Raw genomic sequence first — 27,984 nt, 5'->3', positions numbered from 1 at the left:
TTTAAAATATCAGGATTTTATTCCTTTTTCCTCCTTTCCCGGCAGACATTTGGAGTAATTTCATGGAAAAGCCGCCGTGATTCCAATTGATCCCAACCCCCTTTCCAGCAGAGCCCCTGGAATTTAAAATACTTCCAGCACTGCTTTTCCCTCTGGAGAAAAATGGGAATAAATCCTGGGAGCCGGCCATAAATCAAAAATTAATCTCCCCGAAGCGCCTGGCCTGTCCCGATCCCTCAAACAACAAAACATTGGGAATTTATCACGGGAATTCATCCCAGTGCCTGCCAGGGGAGGATGGATGAGGGTGGAAAAGCAGGGAGTAAAAAAAAAAAAAATAAAAAAAAAAAAGGAATGAAAACATGGAAAAACCTCAGGATGCGGCTCTGGGGGGGGGTTAAACGTCGCCTTCCATCGTCACATCCATGGATTGTCCCCCCAAAAACGCCTGGAATGTTCTCCCAGAATTCCATGGGGCTCCAGGGAAGAAATAAATATCCATGGGGTTTTTAGGGATTCAGGGAGCGACACAGGGGGAAGAGGAATTCCAAGGGGCTTCCATGGAAAAGGGACACAAAGAGAATTCCAGGATCTTTTCCATGGAAAAGGGACACAAGGAAGAGAATTCCAAGATCTTTTCCATGGAAAAGGGACACAAGGAAGGGAATTCCAAGATCTTTTCCGTGGAAAAGGGACACGAGGAAGGGAATTCCAAAGTTTTTTCCATGCCCAAAGTAACTTTTAATCCCAAATATTCCCATCTCGTTGGCACATCTGGATACCGACCGGTTTAACCTCATTTTTTAGGGAATATTTCACTTTTCCTTCTCTGTCTGTGTCCAGGATCAGGGATTGGTCCCAAAATTGGGAATTTCCCGACTCCAAGGCGCTGCAAGGAGGGCTCAGGTCTCATCCCACAGGTGGGGAAAAAAGTCCTGGAAAAAGGAATTGCTCCAAGTTTTCCAGGAAAATCAGGAAAGAAACAGAGCAGGAATGATTAGGGAAAGAAATCCCAGGATTTTTGAGGCTGGAAAAACCTTCCAATGTCACCAAATCCAATTTTGTCACCGAGATCCTGGAGTGCCACTTCCAGGAATTCCCTGCACAACTCCTGGGATGGGAATCCAGGAATTTTGGCTCCTGGAATTCCGAGGGGTTGAGCTCCAGCTCTCCCTTCCAAGGATTCATTCCTGCCCTTCCAGAGGAGCAGAAATCCCGGAATTTCCAGGGAAGGAGCGAAAATCTGCCCAGGTTTTTGTTTGGATGGGAACAATTCCCCAGCCAGGGGAGATCCAAGGAATTCATGGATGCTTTGATGTGGGAATCACACGGGAAGGGGTGAGGGGGGAACAAAGAATTCCATGAATTCTCCAAGGATCTCCAGGGAATATTTTTCCAGGGTGGGAAGCAGAGCAGAGCCTCAGGAGCTGCATCCTCCTCATTCCCACATCCCAAATCCCTACGGATCCATCCCAAATTCCGGCAATTTTCGAGCTGATTCCTCCGAATCCCAAAATAGATTCCTCCCCCCTCGATTCCCAGCCTTTTCCACCGCTTTTCCTGCAAAAAAAAAAAAAATTTCCTTTTGATCTTTATTTTTTCCCCTCCCCTCTCTTCAACAAATTAAGCCCAAACTCAGCAGCAGGAATCGTTCCCAATGGAATTGATCCGGGAATCTCCAGATCAGGATGGAGTTGTTCCATCTCCTAAAAAAAAAAAAAAAAAAAAAAAAAAGAAGATTAATGAAGAAATTAAAGGAATTTTTTGGAGTCCTCTGGAGCACTTGGGGACAGCTCGGACACTTCTCCCTCAAATTCTCCTTTCATTGGAGTTTCTCCACCTGCTCGGAGCCGGGGATTTTTGGGATGTTGCTCCCAAATATTTTAAGGAATGGGATTTAGAAAGTGTCGGGGCTTCAGGGATGCCTGGGTCGTTCCCAGAGGATCCGTCCAGCGTTTTCATTTCCACCCATTCCCACCCCTATTCCCACCCTTATTCCCATCCCTATTTCTACACATTCCCATCCATTCCCACCCCCATTTTTTCCCACCCATTCCCACCCATTCCCATTCCTTCCCTTGCATTCCCACTCCTTCCCACCCATTCCCACCCCAATTTCCACCCATTCCCATCTATTCCCACTCCTTCTCATTCTTTTCCACCCATTCCCACCCACTCCCATTCCTATCCATTCCCACCCCATTCCCATTTTCATTCCCACCCCTATTCCCATCTTTATTCCCACCCATTCCCATCCCTATTCCCGTCCATTCCCACTCCTTCCATTCCCAGCCTTTTCCCACCCATTCCTATTCCCATCCATTCCCACCCCTATTCCCATTTTTATTCCCATTCCCATCCCTATTCCCACCTGTTCCCATCCATTCCCACCCTTTCCCACCCCCATTCCCATCCCTATTCCCATTTTTTTATTCCCACCCTTTCCCACCCCCATTCCCATCCCTATTCCCATTTTTTTTATTCCCACCCCCATTCCCGCTCATTAACCCTCGGAGCCCGGCACGTTCCTTTGCTGGATGCACAAACACGAACTCATTAGCAGCACTAATTAGCAGCTCTAATTAGCGGGACGCTCCAAAGGGAAGGAAAATGAAGGAGAAGAGAAGGAAGAGACGGAGCAGAGCGGGGAGGGATTGGGAAGGGGGAGAAAAGAGGGAATACAAAGGGAATGGAGAGAAAAGGTCTGGATAAAAAATGGATAAAAACAGAACCGAGATCGCTCCCTGTCAGTGCCCAGCCGGGATCTGGGAACCAACAGCTCCAGGAAGGATTCCTGATATTCCCGATATTCCTGATATTCCCGATATTCCCGATTCCCAGCCAGAGCTCAGCATTCCAGGGAATTCAAATTGCCAGAGAGGAGTGAGAGACAAATCCTTCCTCTCCCTCCTTCCTTCCTCTTCCTCCTGGTACCAAAAGCTGGAGTTTATAGGATCCAAATCCCAATTGGGATGGGATGGGATGGGATCCCTGGGATGGGATGGGATGGGATCGGATCCCTGGGATGGGATGAAGGCACAGAGCCCAGCAGCAGCCTGGAGCTGATTTCCTTCTCCTTTTCCCACCGGGATAATTCCCATCTCCCATCCCATCCAGCAAATCCACGGCTGCAGAAGCAGGGAAAACGGAATTTTCCCAAAATACTTGGAAATTCCCAAAATTCCAGCACCGGAATTCCTGCACAAAGCCATTCCCTCTGCCCCGAGCACTCCAGGACAGATCTCAGCTGGGACTCAGAAATTCTGTGGTCGATATTTTCCCTGTTTTCATTCTTTTTTTCCTGTTTTTTTCCCCCCGTCCCTGTTTTTTCCTTGACCTTGTACCAGAACCGCTCCAACAAAAACGTTGGAATGACAAACGCTGCCCCCGCCTGCAATTCCTGTCAGGGCACACGCCGTGAATTCCCGACCTCTCCGCCCTTTTTTTGAAGGCATAAAAATCTAAAAATCCTTCTTTCCCTTCCCCATGATAACTCCACACCCATCGGGGCCGTTAATTGCCGGGAATATTCCAAAGGGCGATGGAAAATTGCGGATCAGGAGCCTCTCCTGCCTCTCCAGGGGAATAATTGGGGACCTGGAGGTTGTGCCGCGTGTCCCAGCCGAGCTCATTTCTCCGGATTTGACAACTGGAGCGCGGATGGGAATCAGTGGGAATGCGGCAGGGAATGGGAAAACCGGGATTTGGGATTTATGGCGCGGGAGGAGCCGGTCTGTGATGTCTGTAGGGGACACGGATCCGAACAAAACCGTTCCTGTGTCTTTATTCCGGATTTAAAAACCTCGCGATGAGTTCTGCTCCCATCAGAAATCCCAGGTCGGAAGGAAAATGGGATTTTCCCATTGCTCCAGACCCTAAGTTGGCAAAAAAAATTCCTGGTTTTGGGAAGGGAGGTTGTTTGGGACTTAATAAATCCAACATTTCACCCTGGAAACGCCTCTCCTGTAGGATCAGGGCTCTCTTCTGCTTTTCCTGTAGGACTGGGATTCTTTTCCTGGGTTTCCCGTAGGATCAGAGCCCTTTTCCTGCTTTTCCTGTAGGACTGGGATTCTTTTCCTGGGTTTCCCGTAGGATCAGAGCCCTTTTCCTGCTTTTCCTGTAGGACTGGGATTCTTTTCCTGGGTTTCCCGTAGGATCAGAGCCCTTTTCCTGCTTTTCCTGTAGGACTGGGATTCTTTTCCTTCCTTTCCTGTAGGATCAGGGCTCTTTTCCTGCATTTCCCGTAGGATCAGGGTTCTTTTCCTGCTTTTCCTGTAGGATCAGGGCTCTTTTCCTGCTTTTCCTGTAGGACTGGGATTCTTTTCCTTCCTCTCCTGTAGGATCAGGGCTCTTTTCCTGCATTTCCCATAGGATCAGGGTCCTTTTCCTGCTTTTCCTGTAGGATCGGGGCTCTTCCCCTGCTTTTCCCGGAGCCCCCAGCAGTCCTGGAGTGCAGATTTCATTCCTAACCGGAATTCGAGCAGCAGCAAATCAAGGATTAATCAGGTGCTATAAATATCAGCGTCCCTGCCCCCTTCCAGCACCTTCCAGCAAAAAACCTCAGCATTTGCACATTCCCAAAAAAAAAAAAAAAATCCCTCCTGGCCTCCCGTTATCCACCTTTTTTTCATCCCACGTTTTTCCTCCTGATCCCGACTCACATCCACGGGAAGAGAGGGGGAAATTCGGAATTTCCTTTCCCAATTCCTGGGCTCCTGTGGGTTTAACAGGTGGATGAACATCCCGAGGATATTCCAGAGCCCTTCATTATCCCGGAATTCCTGGTTTCCTGCATCCAGGAGCCCCCAGCGTGACCATGGCAACTGGTTTTGCTTAAGTGCAGCTCGAGAGCCGAGTTAATTTTAGATAAGTGAGGAGGGAGCTGCTGCAATCCTTGGATTTCTCCTCTCACAATGATTCCCAGGAATTCCGGCGCCACGGCTGCCGCCTAAACTTCATTATCCAGGGAATAATTCATGATCCGTGGAATTACAATGGGGTTTGGGTTGGGAGGGAGATCTTGTTCCAACCCCAAGTTATTTAATTCCAACTGATCCGTGGAGTTGATCCTAAGGAAAGGGAATTATCCTGTTATTCCTTCAGTTCAGGGAGGACTTTTTGGGGCTGGAGCATTTCCAGGGAAGGGGATGGAGCTGGGGAAGGGTCTGGAGAATCCTGAGGGAGCTGGGAAGGGGCTCAGCCTGGAGAAAAGGGGGATATGGGGAATTTCTGGCTCCCAGCATTTCCCAACATCTGAATTCCCAGCACTTCCCAGTGTCCAGAGTCTGAATTCCCAACACTTTGCGGTGTCCAGTTCCTTCCTGAATTCCCAACATTTCCCAGTGTCCAGGGGCTGAATTCCCAACACTTCCCATTTCTCAGTGTCTGAATTCCCAACATTTCTCAGTGTCTGAATTCCCAACATTTCCCAGTGTCCAGAGTCTGAATTCCCAGCACTTTCCAGTTCCCAGTTCCTGAATTCCCATCATTTCCCAGTTTCCAGGGGCTGAATTCCCAGCACTTCCCAGTGCCTGAATTCCCAACATTTCCCAGTTTTCAGTCACCGATCCCCACGGAGGAGCCAAATTTCTCCTCCGTGAGCTCCTCAGATTCCGTTTTGTTTTATTCCATGAATATTTTGCTGATGGATTTCTTGGCTCCCGTGCTGGAGCCAACAGCCAAAATCCAAAGGAATTTTCGGGGAGAGCTTTCCAGAAAGCGCATCCAGAGCTGCCCATCCCCAGCAATTCCAGAGCCACCCCGCTGGGAAAAGGGATGGAAGGAAAACGGAGCCAGAGCTCGGAGCTCATCCCGAAAATCTCCTCCTGCGCAGCTGCCGCAGGAGCCATTCCATAATTTATTTTTATCTGGCCAGGAAAAATCCAAAGCTGCTCTCAAGGAAGTTTTCCAGGCAAAATTTGTCGGTGGAATTCTTTTCTGGGAGGGATTCTCTCCGTTCCAGCCTCGCTCCAACAAATCCGAGCAGGTGCTGCCGATATTCCCGCCCGGAGCTGCTTCCATGGGAATAATTCCATGCTGGATGATTTGAGACCCTGGAGCATCCCCAAGGACTTTTCTGGAGTCCTGAGCTTCCCAAAAATCCCCCAGGCAGCGTTGGATGCACGGATCTGTCTCTTCCCAAGGAACATTCCGTGGGATTGACTCTCATTAATCCTCACCCTGTCATTAACCGCGGCATTTAATTAATAAATTAGCATCTGGTTAGGCGCGGACAGGACGTGGATGAGCGGGAATGAGTCTCTGGAGGCCTTGGATCTGCTGCAGGGTCGGGAAGAGCGGGCGAGGACAGGAACAGGAAAATCCCGTGGGAAGAGGAGTGAGATGGATCCGGGATGGTCCCGCCGTGTTCGCCTGCCAGGATCATTCCTGGAAGCTGGAAAGGGAATCTTCACCAGGAGCCGGAGCGCCAGGACACGGGAATGGCTTCCAGAGGGTCACAGAGGGGATTTTGGGAAAGAATTCCCAGCTGTGAGGGTGGGGAGGGGCTGGGATGGAATTCCCTGAAGCTGCGGCTGCTCCATCCCTGGGAATGTCCCAGGCCGGGTTGGACAGGACTTGGAGGGATCTGGGACAGTGGGAGGTGTTGGGGGGGGGGATGGGATGAGTTTTTGGGATCCTTCCTGCCCAACCCATCCCGGGATAATGCCATTCCAGCCAGGAACGGAGCCCGGCTGCATCCCAGTTCCAGCAGCGACATTCCCGTGCTTCCATCCCATTCCGGAGCTGTTCCCGCTCCCCTGAGACCTCAGGGTGATCCCAGCCACGATCCCAACCCCATCCCGGATTTGGGATAAGCAAACATGGGATTTATCCCTCTCCCTCATCCATTTAACGCTCATTTCCCTCATTCCCGGCTTTCCCGGGAATGCTCTGCAGGTGCTGCAAAAGCGCGGAATTTATTATTCAGGGAAGGAGTGGGAGAGAGGCTCGAAATGCAAAGCACGAGAGCGCTCCTTAATCATCCTCATCATTAGTTAATTGCCGGAGCCGAGTCCGTTCCGAGGAGAAGAGGGAATGTTAAATTTAGAAGGAGCGATGGGATCTATTTTGGGGGATTCTGCCTCCTGCTCTTCCCAGGAATGTCAACAGCGGGGACTGGAGGAGCAGCGCCAGCCTCGCCTTCCCTGGGCTCCCACCAGGAGTTCCTGGGAATGCGGGAATGCGGCAGAGCCCGGGAAAAGATGGAATGAGGATCCTGCTGGATCCTGCACGCGGCTTTCGGGGGGAAAAATCTGTTCCACAGCCGGTTCTGAGAGCGGCGTGGGCAAAAGGATGGGATGGGATGGGATGGGATCAATGGGATGGGATCCATGGGATGGGATGGGATCAAATCCCACCCAGCTCTCCGCTGGGGAGGAAATCATGGATCCATTTTCCTCCATTTCCAGGGTCTCAGCCTGGCAGAATTCCTTGTTCTCCTCATTCCCTGCTCCCCGTTTTCAGAGCCATTTTCCAAGTCCTTTCAGATTGAGCTCCAAGATCAGAGTTGGGATCTCCCACCTTGATCCCTGATTCTCAGTTTTTTCCATCAGCAAAGCTGGGATCTGCCACCTTGATCCCAGATTCCCAATGTTCTCCGGGATCAGAGTTGGGATCTCCTACCTTGATCTGTGATTCCCAATATCCTCCAGGATCAGTTGGGATCTCCCACCTTGATCCCTGATTCCCATTTTTTCCCATCAGCAGGGCTGGGATCTCCCACACCCATCCCTGATTCCCATTTTCCTCCAGCAACACCCCCCAAAAATTTGGCCCTGTGGCCGCGCCACCTCCTCTCCCAGTTCCCCCACCTCAACGCGCACATTCCCAATTTTTTGGGAGTCGGGAAGGAGCCGTGCAGCCCTTCCGCCCCTCACACCTCCCATCCCTCCGGATGCTGCCATTCCCAGGAAAACTGGCGGCGGGGGAGGGGGGAAAAGTCAAAACTTAATCAGACATTAAGACAACAGATTCATTAAAAAGTCGTTAATCCCTGTCAGGAGCGGCTTTAATTAACAAATGCCAGGAACTGCGGCACTGCCACCGCTCCTGTGACCACCTGAGTGCCGCTAATTAAATGCCAGTTAAAATTCCCCGGAATCTGGCAGCGCCTTTTCCGCCCGCTGCCAAGATTTTCTCCGCAGCCTCCGAGTTCACCTCGTTTGTCATTGTCCTCCCCGCGCTGGAGCAGGGGGGCTCCTGCCAAACATTCCCAGCTTTCTCCTCCCCTTCCCAAGAAAAGCTGTTTGCTCCTCCCGGGTTTTTTTTAGCCAGATTTTGGGGTTTAGTCCTGGGTTTTTGGAGCTGTGGGAGTGCTGGCTGTGCTGTTTTCCATGGAATATCATCCTGCTGGCTCTGGGATGAGGTTTAGGGGGAGATGTCCCTGCTCAGGGACTCGGTGACCTCCCTTCCAAACCATTTCCGTGATTTTGGGAGGATTTTCTTCATCCAAGGCTCCTCCAGCATCCACAGCCAGGAAAAAAAATCCTCGTTCCTCCTCCCAGCCGTGACAGCTCTGGTGGGACCCTCATTCCCTGAGGATGGATGCTCCTTGGCCTTCCCAGAAATCCCTTGGAAAGGGAATGGGCTCCATTTATTCCTTATTTATTCCTTCGTGTCACTTTTCTCTGAAGAATTCCCAGTCGGAGCTGTGGAAAAGCTGCAGGAAAGCTCCGGAAAAGCCCATCCCTTCCCTTCCCTTCTCCCCTTTTCCCTTCCCCCCCCTTTTTCCTCCCTTTTCCCTCCCTTCCTCCTTTGAAAATATTCCCAGGATAACGGGATTTCTTCCCCAATTCCAGCCTCCTCCACACTTCCCGCTGACCTCTGTTGGCAAAATCAAGCAGAACCCGTTTATCCACTGGGATTCCAATTTCCTGGAGGTTTTTTTTTTTTCCCCTCGTCCTTTGATGTGACAATCCAAGGTGTCCCCTCAGCTGCGCAAACTCCACATCCATAAAATCCACGGAGTTCCCAAGCTGGGATTTCCATAATGGGGACACGGGAGGCATCAAAAGGAATCGGAGACGAGGTTTAGGAGCAATTACAGATCCCATGGAAAGGAGGGAGAGGGAAGGGGGGCCATGGAAACACCGGGATGTTCCCGGATCTCTCGGTTCTGCTTTATCCTGAAATTCCAGCTCCAAACATCCCCAAGTGTCCCGGTTTTCCCTGGGTGTGGCAGGGGCACATCTGGAAGGAGCATCCAGAATTCCTGGAAGAATTCCTCCACAAGGAAGGGACACAGGCTGGTTCTTCCCGAGGGAATTTGCAGCTGGATACAGCTGGAAGCGCATGGGATGTTCAAGGAAGGGACTGAGGGAGGTGACGCTCAATCCCAGAAATCAGAGGATCGCTCAATCCAACTCCCCTGGAATTCGGGAAATGGTTTTGGGAAGCATTCCCAGCATCTGGCTGGCTCCACAGAGCCGGATCCAAACCCATCCAGACACCCCCAATTAATCCCAATTAAACCTGGATTCCCTGGGCCAGATCCCACATTGGAAATCCGGGGCAGATTTGGGATCACAGGATCCCTGAGAGGGCGAAGTCCCCCTAAACCACCCCAAAATCCCCATTTTTTAAAATTTTTTTTTAATTTTTTTTTTTTTTTTTTTTTGCTGCTCCAAAGGTGGAGCTGAGCCCCAGAGCTCAAATTTTAGGATTTCTCCTCTAGGATCAGAATTCCTGAGCTCCCACACTCCTCTTCCTCATCTCTTCCCACCCTCAGGGCTTTCCCTCAGCCTAAACAAACCTGGGGATAAATAATCCGAGGATTTGGAGATGCTCGATCACCATGGCAACCCCACAATCCTCCTCTTCCTCCTCCTCCTCCTCCTCTTCCAGCCAGGAGCATTCCCCATCTCCCACCGCATTTCCACTGCCGGGAACTGGGGCAAACTGGGAGGAAAACCTGGGACAAACTGGGAACAGAACCTGGGACAAACTGGGAGGAAAACCTGGGACAAACTGGGAGGAAAATCTGGGACAAACTGGGAGCAGAACTTGGGGCAAACTGGGAGAAAAACCTGGGACAAACTGGGAACAGAACCTGGGACAAACTGGGAGCGGAACCTGGGACAAACTGGGAGCGGAACCTGGGACAAACTGGGAGCGGAACCTGGGACAAACTGGGAGCAGAACCTGGGACAAACTGGGAGGAAAACCTGGGACAAACTGGGAGAAAAACCTGGGACAAACTGGGAACAGAACCTGAGACAAACTGGGAGGAAAATCTGGGGCAAACTGGGAGCAGAACCTGGGACAAACTGGGAGAAAAACCTGGGACAAACTGGGAGGAAAATCTGTGACAAACTGGGAGCAGAACCTGGGACAAACTGGGAGGAAAACCTGGGACAAACTGGGAGAAAAACCTGGGACAAACTGGGAGCGGAACCTGAGACAAACTGGGAGGAAAATCTGGGGCAAACTGGGAGAAAAACCTGGGACAAACTGGGAGGAAAATCTGGGGCAAACTGGGAGAAAAACCTGGGACAAACTGGGAGAAAAACCTGGGACAACTGGGAGAAAAATCTGGGGCAAACTGGGAGGAAAATCTGGGACAAACTGGGAGCGGAACCTGGGACAAACTGGGAGCGGAACCTGGGACAAACTGGGAGCGGAACCTGGGACAAACTGGGAGAAAAATTTGGGGCAAACTGGGAGCAAAATCTGGGACAAACTGGGAGAAAAATTTGGGGCAAACTGGGAGCAGAGCCTCGTCCTGCCCAACCCCTCCAGGATGTGTCGAAGCTGCAGAAAAACGTTCCGGTGCTCACCCCCCAAAAAAGCAGATTCCAGGATTTTTCTCCCATTTTTTTCCAATCCCTGTGGATTATTCTCCCTGCTCCATCCTCTCCATCCCGACAGGAAAGGAGCGGGATTGGAGCTCTGGAAAATCCGCTGGGTTTGTGGGAATTGAGCTCAAAACTGTCCGGGGGGTGAGCCCTGATCCTGGGGAGCAGCTCAGAGGGAACAATCCAGGGAATCCATCCCCACGTTATCCATAAAAAAATTCCCTCATGTTATCCATAAAAAATCCCCACAATATCCATTAAAAAAACCCCACAATATCCATAAAAACCCCTATGTTGTCCATAAAAACCCAAGTTATCCATAAAACTCCCGATGTTATCCACAAAAATCCCCACGTTATCCGTAAAAAAACTCCATGTTGTCCATAAAACCCCCCCCAATGTTATCCATAAAAATCCCCACGTTATTCATAAAAAAATTCCCTTATCTTACCCATTAAAAAATCCCACAATATCCATAAACAAAATCCCATGTAACCCATAAAAATCCCCACATTATCCATTAAAAAAATCTCATGTTATCCATGAAAATCCCCCACGGTATCCATTAAAAAAAAAACATATTGCCCATAAGAAAAACTCATTTTATCCACAAAAAACCCCCCCATGTTATCCATTTAAAAATTCCCCTGTGTTATCCATAAAAAACCCCCCAAAATATCCATTAAAGAATCCCATGTTACCCATAAAAAAACCCCAAAAATATCCATAAAAAACCCCATAACTCCACCAGGTGTTCTCACCCCTGGAATCGCTTCCCGAGGTGGATGTGAAGATTTCTGGGAATGAGGAAAGGACAAATCCCGGTGAATTCCCAGCTCTGCCAGAGGGAGTTGGTCTCATTTCGGCTCCAATTCCGGTTATTCCCATTTTTTTCCCACTCCTGGATCGTGGGATGGGTTCTCCGGAGAATTCCGGGATTTCTGCATGGGAACAAGCAGGAGTTGGGAATTGGGGGAGATTTGGGATTGGGGTTAGGAATGGGATTTGGGATCCCACCTTGAAGGGGTGAAAAAGTGAGGAATTCTTGGGATGTGGGAAGGGAGAGGGGCAGCCCTGAATTCAGGATTCTGGATTTGGGAATTCACCTCCAGCTTGGGAAAGGGATGGGATCCCATCCCCATCCCACAGGAGCGACCTCGGCTCACCCCAAATTTATGGGAATTTTGGCTTCATTTTTGGCATTTACGGCTTTAATTTGGGATGGGGGAGCAGAGTTAAAAATGGGATTTGGGGGTGCCTGCAGCATTCCTCTGTCCATGAGGTTTTCCTGAGCCAGAAGGGAATAAAAGGCGCTGGACCCTTTGTTCATCCAGGTCTGGCAGAGCTGAGCTTGGCTGAGCCCGGCTTAACCCTCCCAAATCCTCTGGTTCTCCAGGAAAATTCCTCAGGGCAGCTCCCCCAGGAGACCTAAGGGATAAAAATCCGGGAATCTCCCCACAACCCCGCAAGTGTGAGCGGGAAAAAACCCGCTCCAGGCTCCGAGCTTTCATTTCCCCTTTATCCAAGGTAAAATTTCCAACCCTTTCCCAGGGAATTTTCTCCAGCTGGATCCCAGAGCCGGGCAGGGAGCAGCGCTGGCGCAGCAGGGAGGAGAAATCCGAGCCACCTCGGCTGCGATCCCACAAATTCCTACGCAATTCAAACCTGGATCGGGATGTTCCCGGCTGCCTGAGGAGCAGCTCGGGAGCCGCAGGAATTACTCAGCAGCGCGGCGGGAGGCGAGGTGGGGCATGGAGAGAGCTCCGGGACATCCGGGAGAGGTTTTTCCATCCCCCAGGGAATGGCTGGAGGACTGGGAATGCGGGATTCCAGCTCCTTCTTTTCCCAAAAGGAATATCTGGGACAGCGGGAATGCGGGATTCCGGCTCCTTCCTTCCTCCGAGGAATGTCTGGGGCTCTGGGAATTCCAGATTCCAGCTCCTTCCATCCCCCAGGGAATGTCTGGAGCACTGAGAATTCCAGATTCCAGCTCCTTTCATCCCCCAAGGAATGTCTGGAGCACTGAGAATTCCAGATCCCAGCTCCTTCCATCCCCCAGGGAATTTCTGGGGTAGTGGGAATGCCGGATTCAGCTGCTTCTTTTCCCAAAACGAATATCTGGGACAGTGGGAACGCGGGATTCCAGCTCCTTTCTTCCCCCAGGGAATGTCTGGGGCTCTGGGAATTCCAGATCCCAGCTCCTTCCCTGCCCGGAGCCGGAGCCGGCTGGAAATGCGGACCTGGGGATGCTCCTGCTGATCCTAAAAGAGGAGGGGACGCTGCCGTGGCACCGGGGAGGTGACAGCGGTGTCCCCACCCTGCTGCACACGGGATAGGCCGGGGATGGACCCGGCGCCTCCAGGGGCACCTTGAGGGGTGAGAGGTGTCCCAAAAAAAAATCCCAGGGGTGCAGGGGGACCCAGCCAGGAGCATCCAGCAGGGAAATCCTTCCTGGCCCTGTCCCTGTCCCCAAAGGTGGCCCCGGCTCTGTCCCCAAAGGTGTCCCCGGCTCTGTCCCCAAAGGTGGCCCTGGCACGCGGCTGTGGCACCTCTGGGTGATGAGAGATCCCCTCGGGAATCGGGACAGGGCTGGAGCTGCCTCCAGTTCGGTGGGAATGGGCATGGGATGGTTTTGGGGGGATCAGAGCCCCCGGGATCTGCCCGGGGAGGTGCCCGGAGTTTTCCCTGCTGACCCCACAGCTCGGGGGGGGTGGGGGGGGCTGTAAAAACAAAACCCTGCCCCAGGTACCGCCAGCCCTGGCAGCGGGCACGGGCACAAAAATCCACCTGGAATCCACTTTCCAAGCCCACCGGGAGCTCCTCGGTGATTTCCACAGGATGCTAATGGGATCTGGGAAAAAAATAAATGGATATTTCCTTGTATGACCCAGCGCTGGCTGAAACCTCGGGTTTTTCCTTTTGTTGTTGGAAAACCCTGGAGGGGCCGGTGCAGCTGAGCCCCCCTGAGCCCGGGGACGCTGCTAAACCCGGCAGTGACGCCAAAGCCGAGCTTTGCTCCCGCTCAGAAAGGCTCAGCTGAGGAGGGGGGGGCCGGGCACGCGGCCGGGCAGGGACTCGATGCCATTGAAGCGCCGCCAATTAAATCAGGTCAGTGCGAGCGGGAGAGATCTCCGGGCTCTGCTGGGCGTGTGCGCGGCCCCGCGACAGCCCCGAGCTCCGGACCCGAGCTCCGGACCCGAGCTTCAACCCAGCTACCAACCCCGCTCCAACCCCGCTCCAACCCCGCTCCAACCCCGCTCCAACCGCGCTCCAACCCCGCTCCAATCCCGCTCCAACCCCGCTCCAACCCCGCTCCAACCGCGCTCCAACCCCGCTCCAACCCCGCTCCAATCCCGCTCCAGCCCCGAGCTCCGGACCCAGGCTCCAGTCCCGAGATCCGGCCTCGTTCCATCCCCGTTCCATCCCCGCTCTATCCCTTTTCCATCCCCGTTCCATCCCTATTTCATCCCGGCTCCATCCCCGTTCCATCCCCGAGTTCCGTCCCCTCTCTATCCCTTTTCCATCCCCGTTCCATCCTGGCTCCATCCCCGTTCCATCCCCGAGTTCCATCCCCGCTCCATCCCCTCTCTATCCCTTTTCCATCCCCTCTCTATCCCTTTTCCCTTCCCTTTCCATCCCGGTTCCATCCTCGTTCCATCCCGGCTCCATCCCCGTTCCATCCCCATCCCCGGGCTCCTCCTCGCCAAGCCGAGTGTGATGTGGGGACTCGATGGCCTCTCCATCCCCGCGAGCATTCCCCGGGGCTGGGAAAGGCTTTCCTGGGATGCAAAAAAAAAAAAAAAATCTGGGGGACTCTGCTGCCCCCACCCCAAACCCTGCCCTTGTCCGAGCTGGCAGGTCCGTGTCCCCGTGTCACGCTGGGTGTCACCGGGGGTGGGGCAGCACCTCTGGGTGACACAGCTGGGACCCAGCTCTCTCCAGAGCAAAAGGCAGAATTTTCCCAGATTTTTTTCCCGAGATTAAGAGTCCCAGAGCATCTCCTTTTGGGGAAAACGAGCCACTGGCAGCGGGCCCTGCTTGGGGACCGAGCTGGGAACCCCTCGGGGTCTGAGCTGTCCCCTCGGGGAGGGACACGGGACTGGCGGGGCCGCACGGATCTTTGGAAATACCGAGAAATCCCGGTGGGTAGAAGGAGATTTGGGACACAAATCCCAAATCCACCGAATGTCCCCCACCCCTCCCAGCCACCCCCGCAGCCCCCCGGGCCACCCCGGCCTGCAGGGAGGGGACAGCGGTGGCGCAGCGGGGACACTGCGGATGCCGAGGGCCGGCTCAGCATCCCCGGGAGCGCTCCCATCCCTCGGGAACATCCCCTGGGAGAGGCCGCGGCTGCTGCCGGAGCCGCAGGGGTTAAAGCGCAGCCGGCGGGAGCTGCCTCGGGTGGGCGGCACGTCGTGGCGACAAGGCTGGAGTGAGGAGGAGGAGGAGGAGGAGGATTGGGGAGGGAGGGGAGAAAGGAGGAGGGAAGAAGAAGAGGAGGAGGAGGAGGAGGAGGAGGAGCGGGGACTGTGCGGCTGCAAAGGCGCCGGGCGAGCGGAGGGTGAAGGGCTCCCAGCCCCGAGGGTCAGCGTGGCCGGAGGGTCCTGCTGGCCCTGTCGCCGTCCTAAGCCGCAAGGACAGACCCGGCCTTTTGTCTGCCAGCCGAGCCAGATGTGCGGGCAGCTGTGGCGGGGGGTGGCAGGCGGTGACAGCGGCGCCGGGGGACGGGGACACACTCGGAGGGTGAGTTGGGGGCCGCGCCGTGGTTTGGGTTTTGGGCCGGGGGGGGATTTTGGGGGGGCTCCTGAGCTCTGCAGCCTCGGCAGTTCGGCCGGGATTGGTTTTTGTTTTTTTTTTCCCCATTCCAGAGCTTTGCTTTCCATGCTCCATGGTGGATTTGAGGAGAAATGGTGCGTTTGGAAAGAAAAGGGGTGGGGAAAAGAAAATAGGGAATGGACAGAGAGCGATGCTCCGGGAGGGGATAAAGGGCACGGGAGGAGGCCGGGGATGGTTCCCAGGGGCCGGGAGCCGAATTCCCGATCCTGGAAACTCCTCCGGGATGGAGCGGATCCTCACGGATGGGGATGGGGGGTGATGCGCTGGTCACGGAGCCGCCGGCGGGGCTGGAATCCAGGGATGCTGGCAGGATGCGATCCAGGCGGGAGCGGCGCTTCCCGGCCATTAACCCCTCGGTGCCCGAGCGACGCGGAAAATGTGACGGGAGGGACACTGGCTGTGAAATCCATCAACAACGCGGCCCTTGGGGCTCCTGCCCAGCCCTCCTTCACCTGCGGCCGCCGGGCTCGGCCACCCCAGGGAGGGGACAGCCAGCCCAGGATGGGCGCGACAGCAAAGGTGGTGGCAAAGGACACGTCGGGATCAGCTGTGGTGTCATTTCGGTGTCATTTCGGTGTCATTTTTCTGCTTTCTGTGCCGGTGCCGTGTTTACCTCCCCCCCCTGCCCAGCCCTGCCCCTCCCCGCCGCGGCTGCACCGCCCGCAGTGCCCGAGTCCCTGTGCCAGCTCCCGGCTCCCTGTGCCAGCGCCCAGCCCTGCCCGCCCGGAGAGCCCCGGGATCCTCTCGGGATCCTCCCGGGAGCTGCTCCGGGAAAAGGGCTCGGGGCTGGCCCCGTGTGTGGCAGAGCCAGCGCTGCCCTCGCCTCTCCCGGGCTCAGCTCGGCCCCGGCCGCCTCCCCTGGCTTCTCGCAGAGCCTGGAAAAAAGGGATTGGAGGCAGGCGGGAGGAGCGGGGCTGCTCCCAGCGAGACCCCGGAGGGGAGCGGGGAGAACTCGGGGCCAGGAAAAACCCCTGGGAACCGGGAACTGCCCCTGGGAACAGGGAAGAGCCCCTGGGAACAGGGAAGAGCCTCTGGGAGCGGCGTTTGCGGGGATGCTTTGGCCGGGAGCTGCAGGTGGGTGCTGCCATCGCTCCCGGGATCCGCTTCCTCCGGCCTGGATGTGTCCGGAGTCACGCGCGGGTGCCACCCCTGTCCCCTCCGTGTCCCCTCCGTGTCCCCTCCGTGTCCCCTCCTCGGGACGCGGCGCTGGTGCCGAGCCAGGACCCAGCCCTGGAGCCCCGATCCCGCAGCCTGGGTGCGGGCACAGCCCCTGGAAAAGCTGCGATGACATCGCTGGGATGGGAACGGCTCATCCCTGTGTCCCTCAGCCCTGCGGTGGCGGGAGGTGGCTCAGGACACGATTCCCTGTCCTGGGGATTGTCCTGGGATGTCCCTCAGGTCACTGCCGGGGCGTGGGGCAGCATCTCCCGGCTCCAGCCCTGGCTCCTGTGCCGGAGGATCCCGGTCCTGCCCTGCTGAGGCTTTTCCTGGCATTCCCGGCTCTCTGTGTCCCCTCTGCTCTGGGAGCGGCTTTGTCACCTGCTGGCACCGCTGGAAGTGGCAGAGCAGGATCGGGATCTGAGGGCCGGGCTCGGCCTCCGCTCCTTGGCCATTCCCGACCCTTCCCTTTCTGTGGGATCTCCCTTCCCATTCCCAATCCTTCCCTTTGGCTGGGACCTCCTTTCCCTTTCCCATTCCCATTCCCATTCCCATTCCCATTCCCATTCCCATTCCCATTCCCATTCCCATTCCCATTCCCAACCCTTCCCTTTATGTGGGATTTCTTTTCCCATTCCCGACCCTTCCCTTTGCCTGGGATCTCTATTCCCATCCACAGCAGAAAATCGGGAGCTGAGCCCAGAGCGCCGCCAGATCCCTTTGGCACAGGGAAAAGGTTCGGGAATTCTGCAGGACCCCGATCCGACCCCATCCTGCTCAGCGGGGCTGGGGAGATGCAGGAATTCGCTTTTCCAAAAAAAAAAAAATTAAAAAAAAAAAAAAAAAAAAAAGGAAAAGGAAAAGCTGTGTTGAGCTGGAATCGCCCCCTCGAGGGTTCAGAGGAGCTGTTCCCATTCCCATGGAATTTCAGATTCCCATGGAATTCCCATTCCAGAGGTGGAGCCGTGGCTCCTTCTCCTGACGGCTCCGGGCAGCCGAGGGATCATCCCTGCTCCTGGATTAGCTGGAAAAACTCTTCCCTTCCTTTCAGGGACGTGATCCTGGATTTCCTGGCTAGGACAGGGATTTAGGGGATGCTGGGAATGTTGGGAATGTGCAGCTGAATCCCAAACACGCGGCTCTGCCCCTTTATTCCCAGATTTTTCTCCTGGATCACCCATGGGATAACATTCCCGATGGCCCAAAGTGTCAGTCCAGGACACAAAAATTCATCACCACCCCCCGCTTTTTGCTCCCAAATCCCTTTTCCAGGACATGAAGGAGCTGTTCCCGCTCTTCCCAATGTTCCAGGCCCTGGAATGAGGGCTGGGATCTCTCCCCCATGATTTTGGTTTTATGGGATTATTCCCAAGGGAATAATTCCCAGCTCACCTTGGGAAGGAGAATTCCAATCCCAGCCGCTGCTTCCCACCGGGATAAGCAGGAAAATGGGATGAGTTGAAAACTCCGGAAATTTGGGGGCGTTCCCCGTGGATAAAGCCCCAACACTGGGATTTTGGGGTGGAATTTTGGGATCGGGATCTCTGCTCCTGAGTGAGGGGGAAAAAACCTGGAAAAACCTGGAGGCTTCCAGCATCCATTTATCCAGAACCCAGGCAGCCTCTGGAACTCCCAGCAGCATTCCAGGACATCCATTTCTTTATGGAAGGCTTTGGAAAAAGCGGATCCAGCAGCTGAGTTTTAGGATTTTTTTGGGAAAAATCACCCCGGGAGATTTTGCTATCCCCTCTCCATCGAGCCAGGAATTCTCGGGGATCGTTTCCATGGAAAATTCCCACAATTCCAAGGTGGGATAGAAGCTGGAAAACCCCGTCCCTCCCCTCCTCTAAATCCTGGCGGCGGGAGCTGTTTGCAAACACTCGGGAAAAGCAGGAATTATGTGCGGCTCTGTTTGGAGCACGATCCCAGAAAACAAATAAATATGGGAAAAATTGGGATCCGTTCCCAGACAATTCACAAAGGCCTTAATTGGGACTGAAGTCTGGGGCTCTTCTCGCCCACACTTATCCATAAATTATTTGGGATAAATTATTCGCGATAAATAACTATTCACCAGCTCTGTTTGGAATTAAGGCAGGGTTTTCCCTCCAGGAATGATCCTGGATCTTCCTGACTCTCTCCAGGCTCTCAGTCTCGGTTAAAATCCCACTTTTAATGGAATTTAGAACGTTCCTAAAAAAAAAAAAATTAATCAATTCCAAGTGGAATTTGAGGGTCGGGGCTTTGTCCTTCCCCGTGGCCAAAATGAGGAGAATCCAGGCTGGGGAAAAAAAAAATAAAAAATTGTTTTTTTCGGGAAGAGAGAGGCTTTAATAAGGAATTTTTAATGAGCAGTTTGGAATCGGCAGGAAAAGGGGTTTTGCATCTTAACCAGCTTTTCCCAGAGGATCAGAGGAGCCGGCTCCAGATCTTTTTTTGGAAGGAATAAAAAACAGCTTTGCTTCCCTGATTCCCAGCAGGACCTTTGGGAATAAAGAAGGGGAGGGGGGAAGGATTAAAAATACAAATTCTGGCTAACCTGGAAAAGGGGGGGGGGGGAAAGGAGATTTTTGTTATTTATGATCCATTAAAAATGCGCCGATTCTGTCTGAGCCACGAGAAGCTTTTCCAAAGCTTTTCCATCGCGTGCTTGTCGCCTTTTCCAGGACGATCCTTAAATTTCAAGGAATATTTTGGCTGCTCCAAGCGGCGTTTGATGCCTCATCAAAGCCTCTCCCTCGCCTCGAAATCCCAAAAAAAAAAAAAAAAATAGGAAAAAGGGCGGAGGCTTTGATCCCGATTTGCAAATTGCTGCGGAGCCGCGCTTTTCCCAGCAATGTTTGGATTCCCATGGAAAATTCTGAGCGCGTTCCCATTTCTGAGTCACTTTTCCCCAACTCCCACGAGTTCCCGGGATGGGTTCTCCCAGTCCCGGCTCTGGGAAGTTTCAGAATTCCCAGGATTTCCAGGATTCATCCCTTTGGAAGCACCGAGGGGCAAGATCAGGGTCAGTCGTTGCCTGAATTTCCATCCACGCTGAAATCCCCCGCTGGAATTCCCTTTCCATGGAATTCTTGTTTTAAAAAGGGATTTCAGGGATATTTTCCAGCTGTTTTTATGGATTTTTAGTAATTCCTTGGCTCCCTTTTTCCCCCCTGTAAAATCCTCTTGGGAATTTTAATTTCCCTCTTCCTTGGGCAGGGGTTGTTCCCCATGGCTTGGCCATGGATTTTCCCAGTTTTCCTGGAATTCCCAAAATGCTGAAAAGATGGGAGAGCGGGAATTTCTCCTGCTGTGTTTCCAACACGAACATTCGTGTTGGGAAATGGATTTGGGAAATGGATGTGGGAAAGGGATTTGGGAAATGGATGTGGGAAAGGGATTTGGGAATGGGAATTGGAAATGGGATTTGGTTCCATCAGGAGCCCTCGAGGTCTGTGGGGACAGGGATCCGATTTTCCCGCTGCATTTTCCAGGTTTTCCTCTTTCCTGTTGCCGAATCCCTGGAAATTGAGGGATTTTTTTTTTTTTTTCCATGGGAATGAGCAGCTGGGGATGCTCCAAAGCTTTTTCTCCCTGCTCCGGGGTCATTCCAGCCTCCAGCTCCCTCTGGCTCATCCCAGATTTTCCTCCATGGATTAAATCCCTGTTCCCTCCTCTCCCAGCTCCTAGCGGGATGATTTCATTCCCGATAAACTGGAAATGGAATTTCCCGGGAATCAGGGAGGCTTTTCCAGCCCGGTGGGCACCGGGAGGAGGAGGAGAGGAGGGGGGGGAAATGCGCAGGATCCACATCCCGCTGGAAAATCCCTCAAATCCCATAAAAACTGCGCTGCTCCATCCCCTCCCCAGCTCCCCGAGCTTTTCCCGGCGTTTCCAGAGGGATTCGCCTCCATCCCACGGATCCGCTCCGTGCCCCGAGCCCTGCCTGCCAGTCGCCATGGCAACCGTACATTTTCCTTAGGATTCCGAACGATTCCTTGGCATCCGCGCCGATCCACGGATTTTTAATTTTTTTTAAATTTTTTTTTGGGGGGGGGGATGCTGAAGGTTGTTCTCTTTCCTTGTCTTGAAAAGCCTGGATTTTATTTTTTTCCCCCCCCTTTTTTTTTTTTTTTTAATGTTGTTTGGTTTTGGTTGGTTTTTTTTTTTTGGTTTTTTTTTTTTTTTTACTGCCGGATCTTCCTTCCTTTTCACCCTGACCTGCGGTTGGAATTCCAGAGTTGGGATTTGTCGGGAATTGGGAGCTGGGCCAGCGGGGCCTCGTATCCCTGTGGAATTCCAGAAGAATCCCGGCCCTGGAGCAGCAGGATCCAGGGATCGGGATCGGCTCTCCCAGCAGAATCCCGGATCCTGCAGACACGGCTGGGATGCGATTCCGAGAGTTTCGGGATGGATTTGGCCACTCCCGGCATCCACAGAGGCTGGAATGCTCCAGGGAAAAAAACAAACAAACAAAAAAAAACAAAAAACCGGGAGAAGCTTCCCTGGGATTGGGAATGGCTCTGATCCCACGGGTGCCATCCTGAGCTGGAATTCCGTGGGAGCAGCCCTGGGGGTCTCCCCGTTTTTTGTGACCCCATCCCAGCTCCCATTCCCACTGGAATTCCCTGGAATTGCTGCCCCATCCCTGCCTCCCTTCCCTCCGGGAGGAGCAGCTTCATCCATGGATGGAGAGACAAAAAAAGCATCCGAGCCTGAGCGAAATTCCCGGTTTTCCAGTGAGATTCCCGGGTTTCCAGTGAGATTCCCGTTTCTTCAGCAAAATTCCCAATTCTCCAACGAAATTCCTGGTTCTCCAGTTAAATTCCAGGTTCTCCAGCCTCTTCCCTGTGCAGAATTCCCGCCTGCAGCAATAGCACTGAGCCGCAGGAATTTTTCCCAACCACAGGAACCTCTGGAGAAATAACAGGAGCGCTCCCACCATGGGTTTGGTTTTAATCAAACCCAGGGAATCATTCCCGGTTTGTTTTTTTTCCCCCCCGCTTTTAATAACCTGGATTTCCCCTCCCTTCCTGCCTGGGGGAATTTTAAGGAGCCTGGATTTATCCCTGAGGAGGGAATCCCACACCAACGCCGAGCTGGAGGATGATTTATTCCCAAAATACCCCGAGGGGCCGCGCGGGAGCCATTCCCAACCTCTGGATTTGGAGCTGGGAGTTTTTTCCATCCAATCCAGGATTCTGGAATGTCGGGAGCCGCCACTGGAGCAGCCCCTGGCAATTCCCAACCTCTGGATTTAGGGCTGGGAGTTTTTTCCATCCAATCCAGGATTCTGGAATGTTGGGAGCCGCCGTCTCCAGCCTTTCCAGTGGGAGGGGGATTGGTTGGGATGCGCTCCCCCGCCCTCTGTGTCCTTTGGACCTCAAAATTTATGGAAAAATTTGGGATCTGGGAGCTTTGACATTCCCGTCCCCATCCCGCTGCCCTTGGAAAGGGGAGGGAGGTTTGGATGGAGCCGCTCTGCAAATGAGGCGGCGTTAATGAGGAATTAATTATCGATCGTTCCCGCCGGGAAGCTGATCCGCTGGGAAGGTCACTGGGAATGACACTGGGAGTGACACAGCAGCGTCCCCGCACGGAGCAGAGCCGGATTTCGGGAATTCTGAGGGGGCTGAGCCTTTCCTGAGCTCCCAGAGAGGGATTTTCCAGCGGGATGTGGATCCTGATGGAAAATCCTGGCCTGATTCCTCAGCAATTCTAGGGAATGGGATGGGATGGGATCCATGGGATGGCGACCCTGGCATCTCCCAGCGGGCGGGGTTGACAATTCCTGGTTGAGAATTCCCAGTGCTGACCCTGGAATCATCCCCAGCTCCATCTCCAATCCCTCGAGCTTCAGTCCCAGTTCCTCGAGTGCATTCCCAGTTCCTGGAGCTCCATTCCCAGTTCCTCGAGCTCCATTCCCAGTTCCTGGAGCTGCATTCCCGATTCCTCGAGCTCCATTCCCAGTTCCTGGAGCTGCATTCCCGATTCCTCGAGCTTCATTCCCAGTTCCTCCAGCTGCATTCCCAGTTCCCCGAGCCGCATTCCCGATCCCACGAGTGCATTCCCAGTTCCTGGAGCTCCATTCCCAGTTCCTGGAGTTCCATTCCCAGTTCCTGGAGTCCCATTCCCGATCCCCCGAGCTCCATTCCCAGTTCCCGGAGTTCCATTCCCGGTTCCCGGAGCTCCATTCCCAGTTCCCGGAGTTCCATTCCCAGTTCCCCCGGGCACATTCACGGCCGCTCTTCCCGCTCCGTTTCCGATCCCGGCCCCACCTGGGAGCGAGCAGAGAACAATTAACCGCTCGCTAATTGCAATTGTCATCCCGCTCCCGCTTTTAATTTGCCCTAATGAAGTTTAAGCGATTCCGTCTCGCTCCTGCTCCCCCGGCCCCTCTGGCATCCCGCAGCCTTTTCCCGGGAATTTTGCTGGGAATTCCCGGCGCGTTCCGGATCCCAGAGCTGATAAATTTTAATTTAAGGGTGGTGCCCGCGCGCCCGGAGCTGTCACCGCGGCCACCAAACCTCTCCGGGGTGCTCCGGGAATCCTGAACCTTTCTGGAATACTCGGGGAATTCCAAACCTCCCAGGGATGTTCTGGGAATCCCGAAACTCTCTGGGAATGTTCAAGGAATCCTGAACTTTTTTTCTGGGATGCTCCGGGAATCCTGAATGTTTTCTGGGATGCTCAGCGAATCACAAAACTCTCTGGGATGTTCTGGGAATCCTGAACATTTTCTGGAACGTTCAGGGAATCCTGAACTTTTTCTGGGATGCTCAGGGAATCCTGGATCTCTCTGGGATGTTCAGAATCTGGGATTTCTTCGGGATGTTCAGGGAATCCTGGAGTTCTCTGGGATGCTCAGAGAATCCCGAACCTTTCTGGGATGTTCTGGGAATCCCGAACCAATCTGGGATGCTCTGGGAATCCCGAACCTTCCTGGAATACTCGGAGAATCTTGAACTTTCTCTGGGATGCTCAGGGAATCCTGAACTTTTTCTGGGATGCTCGGGGAATCTGGGATTTCTTCGGGATGCTCAGGGAACCCTGAGTCTCTCTGGGATATTCTAAGGGTCGGTTTGAGGTTTCCCTCGATTTTTTGCCTCCCGAAGAGACCCCGAGGACCCCACCCAGGCCGAGTGTGGACAATGGCTCCGTGGCGTGGCCAGGTGACCGTGCAGGTGTGCTGTGTTCCCTGGACGGAGCTGTCGTGGCACCTTTCCCTTCTCTCCCAATCTTCCCTTGATTTTAGCGCCGAGTTTTCCCAAATCCACCCTTTTCCCACAAGATCCCATCCCATGACTCACACCAACCCCTGGATTATCCCATATCCAAGGTTTCTCCCAGCAGTCCTGCCTGAGTTGGGAAAAATGGGATAAAAATCCAATTATGGTTTTCCCTGGAAAACCAGACTTGGAAGCAGGTCCCTTTTCCAGACTTTCCTTCATAGCTTGAAGAAAATAAATAAACCCTGCCAGATTCCTCCCTAATAGATTTTTTTTGTTGGTTTTTTTTTAAGGAGAAAAGATTCTCAAGCTTTTTGAACAGCTGGAGATTTTTACAGACCCAAAAACGCCGGAGCACTTAAAAGGAAAGGTGTGGATCCATCAGAGGGAAGCGGGAATCGATGGCTCCATCCTTTCCTTTCCTGCTGCTTGTCCTTAAAAACAGCAGGAAAGGAGGGAAAAGAGCAGGATCGATCCAGGAGGAGTCGATGAGGAATAAATTTGGCTCAGGAGCCTTTTCCAGGGAGAGCACAGCAGGGATAAAGCAGGAATTTTGCTTTTCCCACTCTTTTAATGCTTTTTTTTGTTGTTGTTCCCTGCTGGGTGAGAGGCTTTTAAGCGAAGAAAAGGTTGGATTTGGGGTCAAGATGAGGCAGGAGAGCTGGAGGAAATCATGGAATCAAAAGTGGCTCTGGTGGGATTGGAACCGGGGGGTTCAAACCCATCCCAGCCCCTCCCTGAGCATTCCCGGCGTTTGGGGGATGTTTTTCCCGGAGGAATATCCTAAAATTGGAGGGCTGCAAATGAGGCTGGAGCTCCTGGATGGGGGAATTTGGAGCTGGGGAGGATGAGGGGCAGAGAGCAGAGACTGCAGGAAGATTATCCCCATGGATAATTATCCCCATGGATAATTATCCCCATGGATAATCATTCCCAACACCTGCAGCCCCTGGCTCTGCTCAGCCACAGATCCAGGGGCTGCTGGGGATCCTGGGCAAATTCCATGGGGTAATTCCACCCAGATTCTCTGGGATGAGAGAGAGCACAGAGAATACCACGGATAGAACACAGAATTCATGGATTTGCTGGGCAGTTTTGAGGGCACTGGGGGTCCCATGCTCAGGTTTTTACCTCTCCAACCCATTCCCCCTTGTTCCCCAGCAGCCCAAACCCTCCTCTAACCCAACTCTGCCGTTTTTCCAGGAATGACCTCGAGGAGGAGCCCGGAAGATGCAGCCGAGCACGGGAACGACTCCTTTGGGGAGGAAGAAGAGGCCCAGCTCTGACTGAGGTGCCCCCAGAGCTTTGAGCTCCCATTTCGGGGGGCACCAAGCCGGGCCCGACCCTTCCAGGGGCTCGCATGGAGCATCTCCCCCGACGGGCACCGTCCCCACCTCGCTATCACCCCGTGGCCACCTCTGGATGCTCCCTGTGACCTTCTCCAGCCCAAAATGAGAGGCCTCCAGCCCAGCTGCCTCCTGCTGTGCGTGGTGGCCGCCAGCGCCATGCCCACGGTGCCCTGGCGAGTGCCGTGTCCCCCGCGCTGCGTCTGCCAGATCCGGCCCTGGTACACGCCCCGCTCGTCCTACCGGGAGGCGGCCACGGTGGATTGCAACGACCTCTTCATCACCTCGGTGCCCCCCGAGCTGCCCGAGGGCACGCAGACCCTGCTGCTGCAGAGCAACAACATCGCCAGGCTGGAGCAGGGCGAGCTGGGCTACCTGAGGAACCTGTCCGAGCTGGATCTGTCGCAGAACAGCTTCTCTGATATCTGGGATTTCGGGCTCAGGAATATGCCCCAGCTGCTCAGCCTGCATCTGGAGGAGAATCAGCTCTCGGAGCTGCCCGACAGCAGCTTCCCGGGTTTGGGGAACCTTCAGGAGCTCTACCTGAACCACAACCGGCTCCGCAGCATCGCCCCCCGCGCCTTCGCCGGCCTGGGCAGCCTCCTGCGGCTGCACCTCAACTCCAACCTGCTGAGGACGCTGGACTCCCGCTGGTTCCAGATGCTGCCCAGCCTGGAGATCCTCATGGTCGGGGGGAACAAGGTGGACGCCATCCTGGACATGAATTTCCGGCCCCTGGGCAACCTGCGGAGTTTGGTGCTGGCCGGGATGCAGCTGCGGGAGATCTCGGATTACGCCCTGGAAGGGCTGAGGAGCCTGGAGAGCCTCTCCTTCTACGACAACAAGCTGGCAGATGTCCCCAAGAGGGCTCTGCAGCAGGTGCCAGGCCTGAAATTCCTGGATCTGAACAAGAACCCGCTGCAGAGGGTCAAGCAGAGCGACTTCACCAACATGCTGCACCTCAAGGAGCTGGGCCTCAACAACATGGACGAGCTGGTGTCCATCGACCAGTTCGCCCTCATCAACCTCCCCGAGCTCACCAAGCTGGACGTCACCAACAACCCCAAGCTGTCCTTCATCCACCCCAAGGCCTTCCAGCACCTTCCGCAGCTGGAGACGCTGATGCTCAACAACAACGCCCTAAGTGCCTTGCACCGGCAGACGGTGGAGTCGCTGCCCAACCTGCAGGAGATCAGCATCCACGGCAACCCTCTGCGCTGCGACTGCGTCATCCGCTGGGTCAACAGCACGCGGCCCCGCGTGCGCTTCATCGAGCCCCAGTCCACGCTGTGCGCCGAGCCCCCCGAGCTGCGGCGCCGCCACGTCCGCGACGTTCCCTTCGGCGACATGACGGAGCAGTGCCTGCCGCTCATCTCGGCCCGCAGCGTCCCCGCCAGCCTGCACGCCGAGCCCGGCGCCGACGTGGCGCTGCACTGCCGGGCGCTGGCGGAGCCGGAGCCGGAGATTTATTGGGTGACGCCGGCCGGGGAGAAGCTGCTGCCGTTCGGGGCTGACGGCAAGTTCAAGGTGCGCTCCGAAGGGACGCTGGAGATCCGCGGGATCGCGGCGAGCGACGCCGGGCTCTACACGTGCGTGGCTCAGAACCTGCTGGGCGCCGACACCCGCGGCGTCCGCGTCTCGGTCAACCGCTCCTTCCCGCTGGGCCGGGCCGAGCTGCGGCTGCTGGTCGCGGACGTCCGTGCCCACCGCATCCTGCTGGCCTGGAGGCCCGGCCTCAACGCCGTCTCCTCCAACCTCACCTGGGCCAGCTCGGCGTCGGGTTGGCGCCTGGGCGAGGCGAGGATCCCGGCGGGCACTCACAGCTTCAACGTGACGCGGCTGCGGCCCGGCACCGAGTACCGCGCGTGCCTGCGCGTGGCCTTGGTGGCGTCGCCGCTCCGGGTGGCTTGTGTCACCGCCAGGACTAAAGAGGCCGCGCGGGGCACGGCCTGGGGACAGGGGACGCTGGTGGCCGCGGTGGTGGCGCTGCCGTGCCTGCTGCTCCTGGGCGCGGCGGCGCGTGCGAGGTTCCGGCGGGAAGGGCGTCGAGGCGCCGAGGCCGTGCACGTGCTTCAGCCCCCGCAGCCACGAGGACGCCTCGTGGCCGTGGAGGTGCAGGCGGAGCCCCCCGAGTGCTGATTTTGGGGAGGGTCAGTGGGGTTTTTTGGGATGGGTGGGTGGGTGGGTGGAAAGGGGAGGGAAAGGGTTTTTTTATCCAAAAAAATGATGGCGGGGGGGGGAAAAAAAAATCAGAAATTTTGTGGACGTGACCTTGAGGAGGCGTTGGAGGTCCCAGGTTTGGACGTGGATGGCAAAAAAATTGCGCTGGGAAGGCAAGAGGGGACGGAAAAGGCCGTGGGGACAATGCCCTGAGTGGGTGAAGAGCCATAATGAGGAACCCCAAAGTGGCACCAGGGACACCCCACAGGTGTCACCGCCCTCGCTGGACAGCCCCTGCTTTGGAAATACAAAAAAACAAACCCAAAAAACAAAACAAAACAAAAAAAAAACAAACAAAAAAAGAGATTTCTTCCTTTGGGATCTGCGTGGGCTCTGCGGTTTCTTTTTTGGGGTTTTTTTGGAGCGTTGGGATCATCAAACAAAGCACCCCCAATGTCACCCCCCTCGCTGGACAGTCCC

General features: G+C 54.6%; 1 protein-coding gene and 2 long non-coding RNA genes across 7 annotated transcripts; 1 reads left to right on the top strand and 2 right to left on the bottom strand.

Annotated features, from left to right (window-relative positions):
* On the bottom strand, positions 1–5,405 carry LOC148220943 (uncharacterized). 2 transcript variants are annotated; one of them, XR_015808735.1, is made up of 2 exons: positions 4,621–5,405; positions 1–1,706 (listed from the first exon to the last, which is right to left on the bottom strand). It is a non-coding gene; the product is annotated as an uncharacterized LOC148220943 (long non-coding RNA). The 2 variants fall into 2 exon arrangements; XR_015808736.1 differs by lacking the exon at positions 1–1,706 and adding an exon at positions 2,557–4,465.
* A 2,588-nt stretch (positions 5,406–7,993) lies between these two features.
* On the bottom strand, positions 7,994–12,740 carry LOC148220942 (uncharacterized). The gene is made up of 3 exons (XR_015808748.1): positions 12,335–12,740; positions 9,752–11,734; positions 7,994–9,367 (listed from the first exon to the last, which is right to left on the bottom strand). It is a non-coding gene; the product is annotated as an uncharacterized LOC148220942 (long non-coding RNA).
* A 2,567-nt stretch (positions 12,741–15,307) lies between these two features.
* Positions 15,308–27,498, top strand: LRRN2 (leucine rich repeat neuronal 2). 4 transcript variants are annotated; one of them, XM_088180540.1, is made up of 3 exons: positions 15,308–15,536; positions 24,292–24,368; positions 25,202–27,498. In XM_088180540.1, the coding sequence occupies exon 3, from the start codon at positions 25,450–25,452 to the stop codon at positions 27,481–27,483; it is 2,034 nt and encodes a 677-aa protein (XP_088036666.1). In that variant the 5' UTR covers positions 15,308–15,536; positions 24,292–24,368; positions 25,202–25,449; the 3' UTR covers positions 27,484–27,498. The 4 variants fall into 4 exon arrangements, with proteins under 4 accessions (XP_088036666.1, XP_014728110.2, XP_088036667.1 ...); XM_014872624.2 differs by lacking the exon at positions 24,292–24,368; XM_088180541.1 differs by lacking the exons at positions 15,308–15,536; positions 24,292–24,368 and adding an exon at positions 16,681–16,703.
* Positions 27,499–27,984: the final 486 nt, after the last annotated feature.

Source organism: Sturnus vulgaris, chromosome 29 (assembly GCF_052056855.1).
Source record: "Sturnus vulgaris isolate bStuVul1 chromosome 29, bStuVul1.hap1, whole genome shotgun sequence".
Classification (NCBI taxonomy): domain Eukaryota; kingdom Metazoa; phylum Chordata; class Aves; order Passeriformes; family Sturnidae; genus Sturnus; species Sturnus vulgaris.
This window is presented reverse-complemented; position numbering and strand designations above follow the sequence as displayed.